Consider the following 15,287-nt stretch of genomic DNA (forward strand, 5'->3'; position numbering starts at 1 on the left):
CCATAGTTGGTTATTTTAAATGGCAGCTCCCACATCTAAAATAAGCTCTACTTTTTTTTTAATTATGTGATATTTTCTAGCTTGTGTGTGCTGATCAGTCCGCTTCTATTTCTTGGCCAGTTATCAATTGCTCTAAAATGAAATCTCTCAAAACTTAGTGGCTCAAAACACAACTATTTACTGGTTGGTGATTCTGCGCATCGGGATGGGTTCAGCCGGATGGTTCTCATGTTGGCGGTGCCCGATGTTTGCTCATGTACGCGTGACTGCCGTCATCTGGAGGCTCAGCTGGGGCTCGATGATCCAGCTTACATGTCTGAGGGTTAGTTAGGGGTGAAGCCGGGGAGCATTAGCTCACAGACATGTGGCCAGAGAGCCCCGATCTCCTCAGATGGCAGCTGGGCTCCTGGAGGACAGGTTCCAGTACACAAGCATTTTCTTGCCTCTGTTTGTCTGTTTCCGCGGCCAAAGGAAGTCACATGGGTAGGCCCAAAGCGATCTTACCTCCTGATAGACTGTCTCTTGATTCAAGACACTTTAGATAAGTGGAAACCGATCTAAATAGTTGACAATGCATGAGGCAGTGACTGGATGTTTCTACTTTTCTCTAAAATAATGTCATCTAGGGGTGCCTGGGTGGCGCAGTCGGTTAAGCGTCCGACTTCAGCCAGGTCACGATCTCGCGGTCCGGGAGTTCGAGCCCCGCGTCAGGCTCTGGGCTGATGGCTCAGAGCCTGGAGCCTGTTTCCGATTCTGTGTCTCCCTCTCTCTCTGCCCCTCCCCCGTTCATGCTCTGTCTCTCTCTGTCCCAAAAATAAATAAACGTTGAAAAAAAAATTTTAAATAATGTCATCTAGCTCTAGGCTAAAGCAACAAAACTCACTCTCTAGGGTGATACTATTTAATAAAATATATTTATTTGTTTTCTTCCATCTTTACTTCCTGCCTGTATCAGAAGATTAGCCGTGGCTGCAAACAAATGCAAACCAGGCTCCGAACAAGATGGGCTTTTACTTTCCTCTCATTTCTTTCTTGCTCCTGTAATCAAAGCCAGAGGGAGGTGTGCTGGGCTTCCCTTGGAGCTCCATGGTCATCAGAGACTCAGGGACTCAGATGCCTTCTGTCTTTCTGCTCTGCCTTCCCATCACATGGCTTCTATTCGAAGGGCCACCTAATGGTCCAAAATGGTTGCTGAAACTATAGTCATCTCATCTGCAGTACAGGTAGAAGGAAGTGAGGAAAGGGGGTGCCACAAAAGCGCTCATCTCCTGGTTGAGGTTCCTTAAAAGGACCTCATGCACAATGCTTCTGTTATGTCTCAGTGTCTAAACCTGAGCCCATGGCCAGATTAGCTGCCAGAGATGCTGAGATGTCTAGTACCTGGGCTGGTCAGCAGTGTGGCCAGCTAAAATCAGGAGCGAAGGAAGAATGAGTATTAAGCAGCAACCCATAGTTTGGACCATTGTCCCTTTCGCAAAGCAGAACTCAGGTCCTGGCTCATGGGATAATTAGCTAGGTGGCCTTCTCAGTCTTCATTTTGTCGCCTGTACAATGGGCTTACCAATATGACATGCCTCCCGTGGTCAGCATAGGATCAAATGTGAAACCTGCATCACATAATGTGATCTCATTGTGTCTCCACTGTCTCCTATGCTGCTGGGTCCTGGGACCACATGAGAGAACTTTCCTGTTCCAAAAGGGGGGTGGAAGGAAGAAGGGTGAACTTTCTATTGGGTGTGCCATCTTCTTAAGTTGTAATTTATCACCAGTGGACACATGGACAGCATTTAGTTCGTGTCCTTGGGGAAAAGAATTGGCCACTGGCAGGGCCAAAAGCTGAAAATGGGTGAATCATAACCTGTTTTGTTTGGCCTTCCTTGCCTCACTCAGTGATCTTTTATTTTTAAAATTTTGAACTGGTGTCCAACGCATAAACATTTTGATAGTTTACATGAAAATTCAAAACCCCATCTTTTCTTGGAAAACCAAAGGGTCTAGCCTCTCCAGACGTGCATTTCAGAAATGTGTCAATCACCTTAAGCTAAAAGGCGGCTGCCCCTTAGGCAGGATGCAGACCCTCCAGTTTGCCACAGTCCACAGTGCTCCCAGTTGTCTTGAAATCATTCTGCTCATGTTAAGTTACCCATGTGGGCATTGGATGGACATTTGAGCTTTTCACTCCTGGCCCAGTTCCCTGACCTCACTCTGGGAATGGGGTCAGAGAATCTCACTGTCAGGGCCGATGGGACCCAGCTGCTGTCAGACGAAAGGCCACAGGTCATTGACATCCTCACCAAAACTGTCATTATCAAGAACGCTGTGGATCTGATGCACAGAACGATCATTATATGCAAAATATGAGAGGAATCAGTTCTGGCAAATGACAGTCCCTAGATAATAGGGGGAAGAGAGGGAAGTCCCCCCCCAAAGAAGCAACCAAGTGACAAAACTAAATCTCCCAGCCTTTGCCTTAGGTCTCTCCCCTTTCGTCCCCTGCTTCTGGGCACGGCTTTCTTTAATAGTCTCCACACCCAGAGCAGAGAGCCAACCTCTCTTTCCTACTCCACCTGCGAGCCCAGTGTTGGAGAGATAAGCAGAAAAACCTGAAGTGAATTATGAGGAGCAGATTCCATTTGGACACCCCCTCAAATGAAGATAAAGTGGGTCTGAAATGCTAATGTAGGTCAATGGGAAAATAAGACATTATTTATGATTCATTACGTGGGTGACTTTTCAGGAGTACACGCACTGCAGAATGGGGGCTGCCTCTGCATGCCTATCAAATTGCTGTGGTTATCTTTTGTCCACTAATCGCTTGACAGTTTCCCTATTAGTCGCCACGTACGCAGAAACATTGACAAGACCAGAGGAAGCTGATTCACGCGTGCGTGCACTCAACAGAAGTCTCTGGGCTTGCCCGAGGGAAGAAAGGAGTTGTGTCCCTATGAGATTTTAATTAATCCCTGCTTCTGCAGATACTGAGCGCGGGTCCTAGAGCTAGGAAGTGACTGGGTCCCGCAAGGTTTCGCTCATCACCATCACACATAGCACTGGGCACCCCCTGCCCCCAGAACTGAGCGGCAAATTGCAGCAGTCAATAAAAATAACAATAAAACTTAACATCTCTCGAGTATTTACCGTCGCCCGGGCATTGAACTTTATATCCGTTAATTTGTACATTCTCAGTGGGGACAATATCACCCCGAGGAGGAGAAAATTGGTGTTTGGGGGGACATTAAAAGTATTGGATATTGCAATGGTTTGTGACCCTCCAAAGGGGTCATAGTACCTGAATAGATATACAGTATATCCATGGGAGGCATGGCAGGTTGGGGGGTGGGGGGAGGTCTAAGAAGATTCTGGAAGGGAGGGATAGTAATAATGAATTTTAAAAAAAGGTTGAGAAATACCGCATTAATACATTCGATGCCTACAAAGCCCATCACAGGAGATACTGTTTTGTAGATGAAGAAGTTGAAGTGAAGGAATTTGTCCAACGAGGCCCGGCCAGTACGTGGTGAGGCCAGGAGTTAAAGTCACACTCGAGACCTGCTCTGCTTTGAGTTTGCACACCTGCTTCACTCACTCTTCACCGTTAAGAACTGTAGGAGAGAGCTGGTGTGTCCCCTGCGTGGTGGGAAGCAGTCCCACAGCATCGGGACTGAGTGATTCCAATGAATGGTCGGGGTCCGTGTGGCTCAAGGCTCGTTCGGCCACAGTTCTCACGTCTGTACTCTGGCAGTCATGTCCAGGAGATGTGTCTGTGTCTGAAAGCAAACTCGGCCTGGCAGTGACAAGCTCATTCTGGTTTGCCCGGGACCGTCCTGCAATGGTCCTCGGTCCCGGGGCAAAAGCTGGCTGCTTTGTTGGCATCCCACGTCTGCCATTGCTAGTTGGACGTGTGGAACCAGGGTGCCCAGGACACCTCCACACTGAGGAGTCTCAAGAGGAGTATAATTTGTTTCAAATTAGCATCACCTCAACTACACAGAGCCCCAGATGCTTCTATGCCCCCATCGCCTGGATGAGCAAGTTGGGGCACTAAATGTCTCAGGACTTTTCTCGTGACGTGGGAATAAACACACGAGGAGTAAGTCAGGCAATCCAGCATCTGTGGTCACACCCTCTTTTTAAGCAGCCTTTGCCACACATCTCTTAGGACACTTAGTTACGGAGACTGGTGTCCGGGTGGCATCAGAACGTACTACCCACCTCCTCCTGTGAAGCTGAAGCTTTTTGACGACGTGCCATTTTGTCTCATGCAGGGGGCTCACTTGGTGACATCTGCCATCCCTGGAAAGCAGGCAGTTGCCCCAGCTGGGCTCTCAGAAATCCCGGGCCAGTTACAGATCAGAATGTCCATGTCTCAATATACTTCTTGCTTATGAGACTGTGGTTTATAAAAAAAAAAAAAAAAAAGGAGTCTGACCATTTTGGTCGGGTGAAGGAGACGTTTTGGGACGAGGTCAAAGAAATTTCAAGAACAGAATCATTTTGTTGCCTGTGGCACAGAGTGAGCCGTGTTTTAGAGCCTCCCCACCCTATCTGAGGCTAGCTGGCCTTTCGTGGAGTTCGAAAGCAGCCCCTCACCACGCCTCGCAGGTGTGGCTGCGCTGAAGTCACAGGGAAGCAAAACTTCAAACACCAGCATGTAAGGTCCTAACACCAGGCGGCACTTTCTTTAATCAGAGACCTGCGGCCAAGAGGAAGGGACTGTCTTGGACCAAGTCAAAACAATCATAATCGTTTATCAGCCTTTCATGTTGGCGGCCATGTCCTTCCACCAAAGAAAATGACAGGCTGGCTTGAGACTCTCAACTAGCAGCCTCTAATTCTTTTATTTGCTTTAGAGGGGCTGTTGCTAGTTCATCTGGGAGTGACAGGGTGATTATCACTTATTTTGACACTCAGGAGAATATTATGATGGGGGAGAAGGCAGAAATGTGTTTCAGAGGACCCACACGGGTGTCTGTCATCTAATTATCTTCCCTCTGCCATCGTGAAGCGCACATAGACATGAGATAAGCATGGATGCAGAAGCCTCTGGGCTGATGGAAATGAGTGGGCCCTTCTTCTGAGAGTCCAGGGTGTGGGCTCGGGCAAAGGGTAGGGCGCCTTTGCCCCAAAGGGCCAAAGGGTGCCCCCCATGGGCATCAGAGCCGCTGTCCTGGTGCCTACCTGGTGAATCCAGTTCCAACGAGGGCCTCCAAGGGCCAAAAATATATCTACATATTCAGAGGCGGTAGTGAAGCGTGCCTGGCTCTGAAAAACATGCAGGCAGTGTTGTCCACGCTTCTCAGTAACAAGTGCTTTATGGTTTCTGGTCAGTGTGAAATAAGACAAAGCTTGAGTGAATTGCAAGAATGCGATTGTCCTCAACATTGATAGAGGACCTCCTGCATGGAGACACGGAGCTTATGAAGATGAACAGAACACAGTCTGTCCCCTCCGAGAGCTCAAGTTTAGGACCAGGCGGCCCATCACATAAAGATGCTCTTAAAGCGAAGAGGCTCCATCAACAGAGCAGTTAGGGAAACGCTGAGAGTCTGTTCTCTCTTGGAGATTTATGATACACATTTGCTCACTAAAGACAGGAGGCGTCCTCCAGGATAGAAACTTGCGTAACTACGATTATTGTGTGTTTCCCAAGTCGGTTTCTCTGCTGAGCTCATGGAACAGAGTTCCTTGGATACAGTTCAGGAAATGCTGGTTTATCTAGCCATGGAAGAACTGGAATTATGAAAATCATGAGCCAGCCCCCAGGGGAGGGGCTAGCAAGAGCGGGGTGTTGGGCCCATTGGATGGACTGGGACTCAGGATAGAACCTTGATCCCAGAGGAAGATGAGAGTATCACAGTGTAGCCTACAGCATGTGTGTGTGAGTGTGTGTGTGTGTGTGTGTGTGTGAGCACACGTGCATGTGTATGTGTTCGTATAAAGCTGTGATCTTTGCAGCAGAAACCCATATCTGCAAACTAAGACCACAGACACGGTACAAGGGAGAGGGTGAGGCAGGGCAACTCAGAGACGATGGGCAGCTGGGCTCACCGCAGCAGGTACCAGGTTCCGTGGACAGCTCTGTGGTCTGAGGCCATTGCCTACACCCCCATGATGGCTCAGAACCCTGAACAGGTTTGGTAAGAAAAGGCATCCTCCTCAAAACACTCAAAGGACTTGTACCGAGTCCTTTAATATGGTATCCCATTTGACCTTACAAAGACCAAAGAGGAAAGTGTTACTAATATCTTCTTGTTGCAATTGGGGAAACTGAGGCTTGGGTAGGGCTGAATCACTTGCCCATGTTCACACAGCAAAACTTGAACCTAAACGTCACCCAAGGTCATTTTCATCAATGCTACAAACGTGTTGATGCGACTTAGGATGTTATTCAGTCTCTATGGAGGTGGGCCGCAGACATTAATCCTGTTCTGTACCCACATCTGGGCTAGGACAAAGGCAGCACATAAGATCAAGTTCATTTGCTCCCGAACGATTCGTTAAAATAAAAAGCATTTCCTGGGTAAACTTGGGAACATTCCAGTATAACCTTGTGTTAGGTTATGAAATCTGTAACAGTAACCACCAAAAAAGACATCATCAGTGAATTTCCTGGTGAAAATTGAAAATCCATGAGCCTCGAGATCTTTTTTCCTTCCCCTCATCCTTTCAGTGGGAGCCGTGACACATGCAAGCCTCACGACTTCACTTTTAGACGTCATTTTGCTCGTTCATCTAGGACTTCGATTAAAAGCACATTAAATAGGGCAAAGACTCCATCAGTCAAGCATTCATTGGACATTAACAAAGTGCAAGGCACTGGGTCATACATACTTAACCAGAGACAATTTCCTGTGGAATTGATAGTGTTGAGGCCTCCTTCATGCCTCTGGCCACAAGGAACTCGCTTAGCACGTCCCTGGCGAGTTTATAGGCCTGAAAACTGCCTCTGATTTCTGAAGGGATCCTCATTAAAGTGTCTTGTCCTCCTAGACCAGCGAGGCAAATAAGTGTCACCCGTCACACCAGTGTTTCTAGATAGGGAGTGGCTGCCTGGACCAGCAGGTTGAGAAAAGGCCCTGATTCCGTTGTGTGCTTCCATGAGAAACAAAGTCCCAGACTGTTTCCTAATATTTTCCAAAGACAAGGGGCAAGATAAGGTAGGGGCAGAAGCCAAGACTTATTTCTTTTTTTATATATAAAATTTTTTAAATGTTTATTTATTTTTGAGAGAGAGGGCGTGAGCAGGGGAGGGGCAGACAGAGAGACAGACACAGAATCCGAGGCAGGCTCCAGGGTCTGAGCCATCAGCACAGAGCCCAGTGCAGGGCTCAAACCCACAAACCATGAGATCATGACCTGAGCCGAAGTCAGACACTTAACCGACTGAGCCACCAGGCGCCCCCAAGATTTCTCTCTTCTTGCCGTGGACCCTGAAGTTTGCCTTGGGACGATTTCACAAAGAAACAAAGAAGTGCAAAGAAACATGGTAGAGTAGAAAATGTGCCTGATGTATCTGGCCTAATGGCAACACTGAGACGGCTCTAGAAATCCATTCAACTTTAGGGTGATTGGATCCCCTCATTTGCCTGATCAATCAGACCTAATGGCTCATAATCTGATTCTGATTGTGGGGAAAAAGTAAAGTGCTTTGGATGGTTTGAGAAGCACTGTTATAGATGGAAAAAGAATAACAGGATGGCAGCTGAGCCAGATGAATTTCATGTTTACGGTTCAATATTTTCCACATGTGAATACTTCTGGGAACTATTGGACGGTACTGCTTTCATCTGTTACCCGTTAGTTCACATTACCCACATTTTGTGGGTCCAGAAGGGGTCAGAATCCACAGGTGGGCCCTATATTCTTAGAAGAGTAAACTACAATGAAAAGATATAGTTTGGCGGGTCGCCCTGAGCCAAATATGATGGCTCACAATTGTCAAGACCCGCAGGTAAATGTACCTGATTCTGTTCTACCCCATGCTCCTATTGGGCTTGTGAAGTCAATACAGGGAAACCTCACTAAAGTGGAGCAGGGAGGCTGGCAAGGAGAAGGTTGGGAAGGGGAGCGCACCATTCCATATCAATTATAGGAGAATTGTCCAATAGAGACACAAGAATCACCAACAAGAAAAAATGATCAATTACAGGTCCTGACAGGGAAGGATGTACATTGCATCTAGTTCAAGAAATCGACCACCCCTACAACTCAACCGATGAGTAACTGTCATCACTTTGAACTCTTGCTTTTCTCCAGTGGACTTTCCTTCAATACAACCCCTCCCAACTTCTTCCTTCTTGATAAAATAACATCACTCTCCTTTGTTTGTTGGACTTGCCTATGGCTTTGCTGTAGTTTGCAGGTCCGGAATTGTAATTCTCTGCTATTCCTGAGTAACCCATTTTGCTAGTAGAATAACCGGTTGTTTTATTTTTTAGATTAGCAGTATTTATAATTATTCATAATTACGATCTTTTTAAGTTGACACTGAATCACAAAAGTAATACATTCTCCTTGTAAAAATGATCAAAACGTTATAGGTTGCACCAAAATCTTACCTCCTCATCACCTTCCTTAATCCCAATCCCCCTTGTACTTTCCCAGATTTAACCGCTGTTGGGGAGGAAAAGTTTTCCTCTGGCCTTCAAGATTCTTCTGGCTGGTCTAAGAATCAAATTGACATGAGATAGATAAACAGGAGAAAATGGAACAAAAGTTTAGCAACCTGTATACGTCCTACGTACATGGGAGAGACACAGGCAAATGGAGTCATTTCCTGAAATGGCTGAAGCCATCACCTTAAATACCATCTTTAGCTAAAGACGGGGAGACGTAGGGGGAGAGCGGTGAGTTATGGGAGGTGACCAGGAAAAGTACAGTCAAGGAGGGTAGAGTTGTGATACGGGTTTAAGTCCCTGCCTTCTCCATTGATAAGAGTTTGTCAAGATTTAGAGTCATCCTCCTTTTTTACAAATGGAAATGTTCCTTCCAAAAGGTGTAGCTTCTTGATTTTCAGAACTTCTCTTGTGACTGCAGCTTTTTAACAATAACCAGCTTAAAACGATCAGTATGCCAAAGAGTCATATCTTGGGTGGCGAGATTTGCTCCCCTTCACCACCATAACCCATGTGAAGTCCACTTTCGTAGACCTTCTATGCTTTGATGGACATAAACTGTATCTGCAAAATATGTATAAAGTATTGTGGCAATTTCTTTGTGCAAGCAGGTTCGCAAAAATGATACCATACTATGGGTAACATTCTTCAACCTGATAATTTCACATGGTACTCTTAGAGAGACTTCCACGTTAGAGCACATTAGACCTCCAACCTTTTTCTTCCCGCTACAAATTTTTTCATAGTGTGGGGAATCCCATCATTTTAGCAAATCCTCTGTTGTTTGGACAGTGAGGTTGTTTGCAAATCTTACACCATGATGGATAATCCTGCAGTGAACATCCTGCAAGAACGCTTTGTCAACACATGCAAGTGTTTCTTTTTTTTTTTAAGTTTATTTATTTATTTTGAGAGAGAGAGAGCGCGCGCACGTGAGAGAGAGAGAGAGAGAGAGAGAGAGAGAGAGAGAGAGAATCCCAAGCAGGCTTCATACTTTTAGCGTGCAGCCTGACACAGGGCTCGATCCCACAAACTGTGAGATCATGACCTGAGCCGAAATTAAGAATCAGACACTTAACCAAGTGAGCCACCCAGACGCCCCCTCCCATGCAAATATTTCTTGACAGTGGATGCCAAATGGGTACATATTTTATTTATTTATTTATTTATTTATTTATTTATAATATGAAGTTTATTGTCAAATTTCTGCTCATCCCAACAGGTACCCTCCTCAGTACCCATCACCCACCCTCCACTCCCTCCCACCCCCCATCAACCCTCAGTTCTCAGGTTTTAAGAGTCTCTTATGTTGTGGCTCCCTCCCTCTCTAACCTTTTTTTTTTTCCTTCCCCTCCCCCACAGTCTTCTGTTAAGTTTCTCAGGATCCACATAAGAGTGAAAACACATGGTATCTGTCTTTCTCTGCATGACTCATTTCACTTAGCATCACACTCTCCAGTTCCATCCACGTTGCTACAAAAGGCCAGATTTCATTCTTTCTCATTGCCACGTAGTATTCCATTGTGTGTATAAACCACAGGTTCTTTATCCATTCATCAGCTGATGGACATTTAGGCTCTTTCCATAATTTGGCTCTTGTTGAAAGTGCTGCTATCAACATTGGGGTCCAAGTGCCCCTATGCATCAGCACTCCTGTATCCCTTGGGTAAATTCCTAGTAGTGCTGTTGCTGGGGCATAGGGTAGATCTAACTAGTTGCTGCTCCAAAGTCCTCCAATGTGGCGAACACCAATTCTGCGTCTCAGCTGTGTATGAGCCAGCCCGGTGTCGCACATCCTTACCAACCTTTGCCATCGTCCTCCTCTATCCCTATGTTGTCTTCGTCTCTGACCCGCCTATGACAGTGTGGCTGCCATATAGTGGGGGGCTGAAATAACGTTTGGTCACGTTCCCTTTAACCGGAACATCTTTTGCCACTGAGGACCCTCTCCTTCGCGTTGCTTACACCTACTCACTCCTTAGGCGCCTGCACTGGAACCTTTCCTGAACCCCGGGCTAGATGAAGTTGTTCTCTTATGTATTCATAATGCTGTCTCTCAACGCACTTGTGACGGTTCGCTATTTTTTTAATCTGCTGTCACTCTTACTGACCCCCGACCTGGTGGACACTAGAGAATGCCTTTCCTCACCTCTGTTTCCTCATCACCCAGCCCAGAGCCCCACATGTAATCGGCATTTAATAAGAGCTTTTAAAATAAAGGCCATTGTCATGCAGCCACATTCACGATCGAATGAAAGCCCGTGAAAATAAACAGCATATCAGCAGAAGGAAAAATTAAGCTGTCAGTCTGCTGAACGGCAAAGATTTCTTTTCTTTATTTCAGGTCTTTTAATGTGACGAGGGAGAGTCGAAGAAAAGCAAAAACACAACATGGTTCTGGAAATGCTTTTCTTTTTAATTTGGAAAGTGACTGGTGCATCAGTCTCTGACGATTGCTGGAGAAGGGGGGGTCTCTGCCCATCGCTGTCCCCCGAGTGACCGTCTCCTGCCCTTCTCCCCTGCCCCCCCCCCCTTAGGGACCACAGTGATGCGGATGACAGCCTTTGATGCCGATGACCCGGCCACAGATAATGCCCTTCTGCGGTACAATATCCGTCAGCAGACGCCTGACAAGCCGTCTCCAAACATGTTCTACATCGATCCTGAAAAAGGGGACATCGTCACCGTCGTGTCACCTGCGTTGCTGGACCGAGAGGTGAGCTGAAAGGCACACATCTTTTTTCATGAGAAGCAAACGCGGCTCTCACAGGGGCGATGGCGTACGGCTTCAGGCAAAGGCACTTTACGTGGAGAGGTGGAAATGAGGTGCTTACACGTGGTTGATTGAGGGGGGGCATCCATAAAGGGAAATGAGATACCATATGAACCAAAACCACACACTCTAAGAGGCCACACACATCCTTGGAATTATTTGTATTCCTTCCACCCGATGCCTCGGTTTCCTCCTGAAGCACTTACTCATGAGTCCTCATAATGGGACTCTATCCTTACCCACCTTCCAGAGGAAGCAGATGGGACAGAGGAGGGAAGGGCAGGCAGGGAGGTAGGAGAGGGACAGAGAGGAGGGAGGTGGCTTTGCCCGAGATCACAGAGTCAGGTGGCTTGGACTTCTCTTCTTTCCCAAACCCTCTGTCACTGTGTCCCCCCGGAACCCGTCTCTCCTGCTTCACCCTTAGGCTGTCGCTGGGAACCGTCACCCATCACGTAGGTCACATGTCACACACGGGCGACCCAGGGAACTCGGCCAGTCCACCCCCTTGCTCTTTGGTTTTACCTAGGCTGCTTTCAGGTTTTCACGTTAGTGGCCGTGTCAGAATATTTAGATTTCATTTTTATTTTTCAAAATTTCCAACTTCCAGCCTTCCTGAAAATCACAAATTCTGGAAGTTTCCACACGTGGACAGTCGGTTACATCAGACGTGGCAGTCAGATGGAGCTGGTGGTCTCAGTCCCGTGTATGTGGGGTGTGGGCTCCTGCCCAGCTCACGTCCCCCCACATGTGCCCCCTGGCCCTGGCCCCCCCGCCTGAGTCACATGTCCCTCTGTAGCTCCCCACAGGCTCCCCTCAGTAGGAGAGACTCTTGGCCCGTCAAACGCAGCATATTCAGCCAACTTAGGGACTCCCCTCTGTCCCCCACCGCCTCCACCCGCCCCAGATCTCCCATCCTGGAATTCTTTGTTGCCAACATGGCGTCATCCCACAGACCTTCCACAAGCATCTGTGCATTTCCTTGGGTCAGAAATGCCTTCTCTCCTTTCTGCTTTTCCACACTGTAGTTTCTGCCCAGAATCTGGGTTCGAGCCACTGTCTTTAAGTCAGTTAAGCATCCAACTTCGGCTCAGGTCGTGATCTCACGTTTGTGGGTTCCAGCCCCTCGAAGGGCTTTGCAGTGGCTGCATGGAGCCTGCTTGGGATTCTGTGGCTCCGTCTCTTTCTCTCCCTCCCCCACTCACACTCTGTGAGTGTCTCTCTCTCTGTCTCTCCCTCCCTCTCAAAAATAAATAAACATTAAAAAACAATTAAAAAAAAAAAAGAATATCCCCCTCCTGGGGTGCCTGGGCGGCCTCAGTCACTGAAGCATATGACTCTTGATTTCAGCTCAGGTCATGATCTCACAGTTCATGGGTTCGAGCCCCATGTCAGGCTGTGCACTGATAGCTTGGAGCCTGCTTGGAATTCTCTCTCTCTCTCTTTCCCTCTCTCTCTGCCCCTCCCCTATTCGCTCACTCCCTACATACATACATACATACGTACATACATAACCTAACTAACAAACTTAAAAAAAAAGAATACCCCTTCCTCTGGGTCTAGAGTACTGCCCAACACAGTAGCCACTAGTCCTGTGCAGTTATTTAAATTTTCATTTGCATTCATTGAAATGAAAATGTGAAAATGCATCAGCCGGGACAGGTATGGAATCTTGTCACCGTCACAGAAAGTTCCGGTGGCCTCGACTGTAAACTTAACAGAGAGCAGATGCTGCGATCGTCTGCGTGTCTTAACCCCACTGCTCCAAGCACAGTTGGAGCACTGCTAACAACCTTCATTATACGTCTTTTGCGGTACAGGCAAGAATGTGTTGGAAAGGAAGATTTTGCCCTTCGGGGGTGGGAATCAGTAGCTAGGAAGAGAACTCACTGGAAGGGAGGAAGAGAACTCACTGGAAGGGAGGGAGAGGATGAGATCTGCATTGAAACTGTGGCTGTCACTTGGAAAATGTAATCGTTACTAGTTAAAAGTAGGGAAACGGTGGGGGGCAAGGAACTTACGGAGTCCTTCTCCTTCGTCCTGTCTCCCTTCCCTTTCCAGCCCTCCATGTTTTTATGACTGCTCGATTCGTTATCTTCCTCAGAGGCAAGAAACGCCTTTCCACCTCTGTCTATTCCCTGCCCAGCATGCATGTGCACGCGCATGTGGACACACACACACACACACACACACGCACCAGCTTTCCCATAACCCCTAATTCTCCCAAAGACACTTGCAGATTTTTGCAAGGCATAGATGCAATGCAGTGATTTCCGCAGCTCAGCGTCTGTTTTTACTGACAGAAAACGTGTTGTAAGTCTCTATTTATAAACCAAAGTGATAATATAGTGGATTCTTCCATTTTTAAGGTTTATCGGGGGGCCAGATGTGTTTTAAGCTCATGATCTCTTCATTCGGGTTTTTGTCAACTTGCAATAAATACGCAATTATGGGAGGTGAATGAAGCGTTTCTAGCCACGATGCATAAACAGCTCCCCCCGCCCCCGAAAGATAGACACAGTTTAACTGAAATTGGAAAATCAATGAAAATGAATGAGGAGTGTCACTTCTCTGTGAGGGTTTCCAGAGTTCACTGCTGACCCGGGCAACATCAGTGCAATCTGAAGGAAAGGAACGTCCCCGAATGTAGGCAAGCCTTGACTATTCACTGTTGCTGCGGTAAGCTTCTCCCCGGCAAGTTTGCTGAAAGGGTAAAACGTGACTCCGCGTTGCTCGTCTTTAAAGGGACAGGACTTGCACGTGGCACTTGTAAGCTCACTGCGCCTTTCCTGGATCACGTGCCTACGACGGGCCCCTCCAGCAGGGCTGGAGAATTGTTTGTCATTATTTCTGGACAACTTCTGAGTAGGCGTCCTGTCTCGGGTGTGGTTTTAAAGTCTACTGCTGGACCATCCGAGCAGAACATTTAAAACGTGTATGCACTGGGGCACTGGGGTGGCTCAGTCAGTTAAGCGTCCGACTCTTGATTTGGGCCCAGGTCGTGATCTCCCAGTTCCCAAGTTCGAGCCCCTCATCGGGCTTTGCACAGATCCTGCTTGGGATTCTTCCTCTCTCCCTGCCTTTCTCCCGCTTATGTTCTCCCTGTCTCTCAAAATAAAACATAGAAACTTTTTTAAAAAAATTAAAAAATATGGGGTGCCTGGGTGGCTGAGTTGGTTAAGCCTCTGACTTTGCCTCAAGTCATGATCTCGTGGTCCGTGAGTTCGAGCCCCGCGTCCGGTCTGTGCCGACAGCTCAGAGCCTGGAGCCTGTTTCAGATTCTGTGTCTCCCTCTCTCTCCGACCCTCCCCCGTTCATGCTCTGTCTCTCTCTGTCTCAAAAATAAATAAACAGTAAAAAAATTAAAAAATAGAACATTTATGCCCTATTCATTTTTAAGAAAATATTCCACTGGGACCCCTGCAATACAGTGAATGTAAACAAATGGGTCGGGGACTTCGAAAGCTGGGGCCCCTGAGACGATACAAATGGTTTGGTCCTGTTTAGGCCCCACCTGCTTGGGCTTAGAGGATCTAGAAGCCCGCTGGCTCTGGCCTCATGAGCTCAGCTGATACGATGTAAATTTTCCCTTTGCTTTTCCATTTAGTACCTTTCCTTTACTGTGTACGGACCCAAGGAGGACCCTGGCAGGTGACGCAAGACTCCGGGGAGGCAGCGGGCACTGTTTTCTTTGAACCTGCCTTTCCCATATTTACTTTGTCCTGAAGCGTGTCGATGAGGACAGCCGAGGACGCCGATAAATTATCTTTAATGCCACCATCTCGGTCACTGCCTTTCCTTCCCACCACTGCTCCTCAGGATGTCTCCAGTGGGGCCAGCTGAGGCAGGTGCCCTCGCTGATCTGCCCCCATCCATACTCTGAGCAGGGAAGGGATTGTGCC

The 15,287-nt window shown here is 47.4% G+C and overlaps 1 protein-coding gene across 1 annotated transcript in view; it reads left to right on the plus strand.

Moving 5' to 3' along the window:
• Positions 1-15,287, plus strand: part of CDH13 (cadherin 13) — a 1,034,159-nt gene that overhangs the window by 773,826 nt on the left and 245,046 nt on the right. The window contains exon 7 of the mRNA XM_043599762.1: positions 11,153-11,331. Within this exon, the coding sequence (XP_043455697.1) occupies positions 11,153-11,331 (179 nt within the window). The remainder of the gene's footprint in view (positions 1-11,152; positions 11,332-15,287) is intronic.

This window comes from Prionailurus bengalensis, chromosome E2 (assembly GCF_016509475.1).
Source record: "Prionailurus bengalensis isolate Pbe53 chromosome E2, Fcat_Pben_1.1_paternal_pri, whole genome shotgun sequence".
NCBI classification, from domain to species: Eukaryota; Metazoa; Chordata; class Mammalia; order Carnivora; family Felidae; genus Prionailurus; species Prionailurus bengalensis.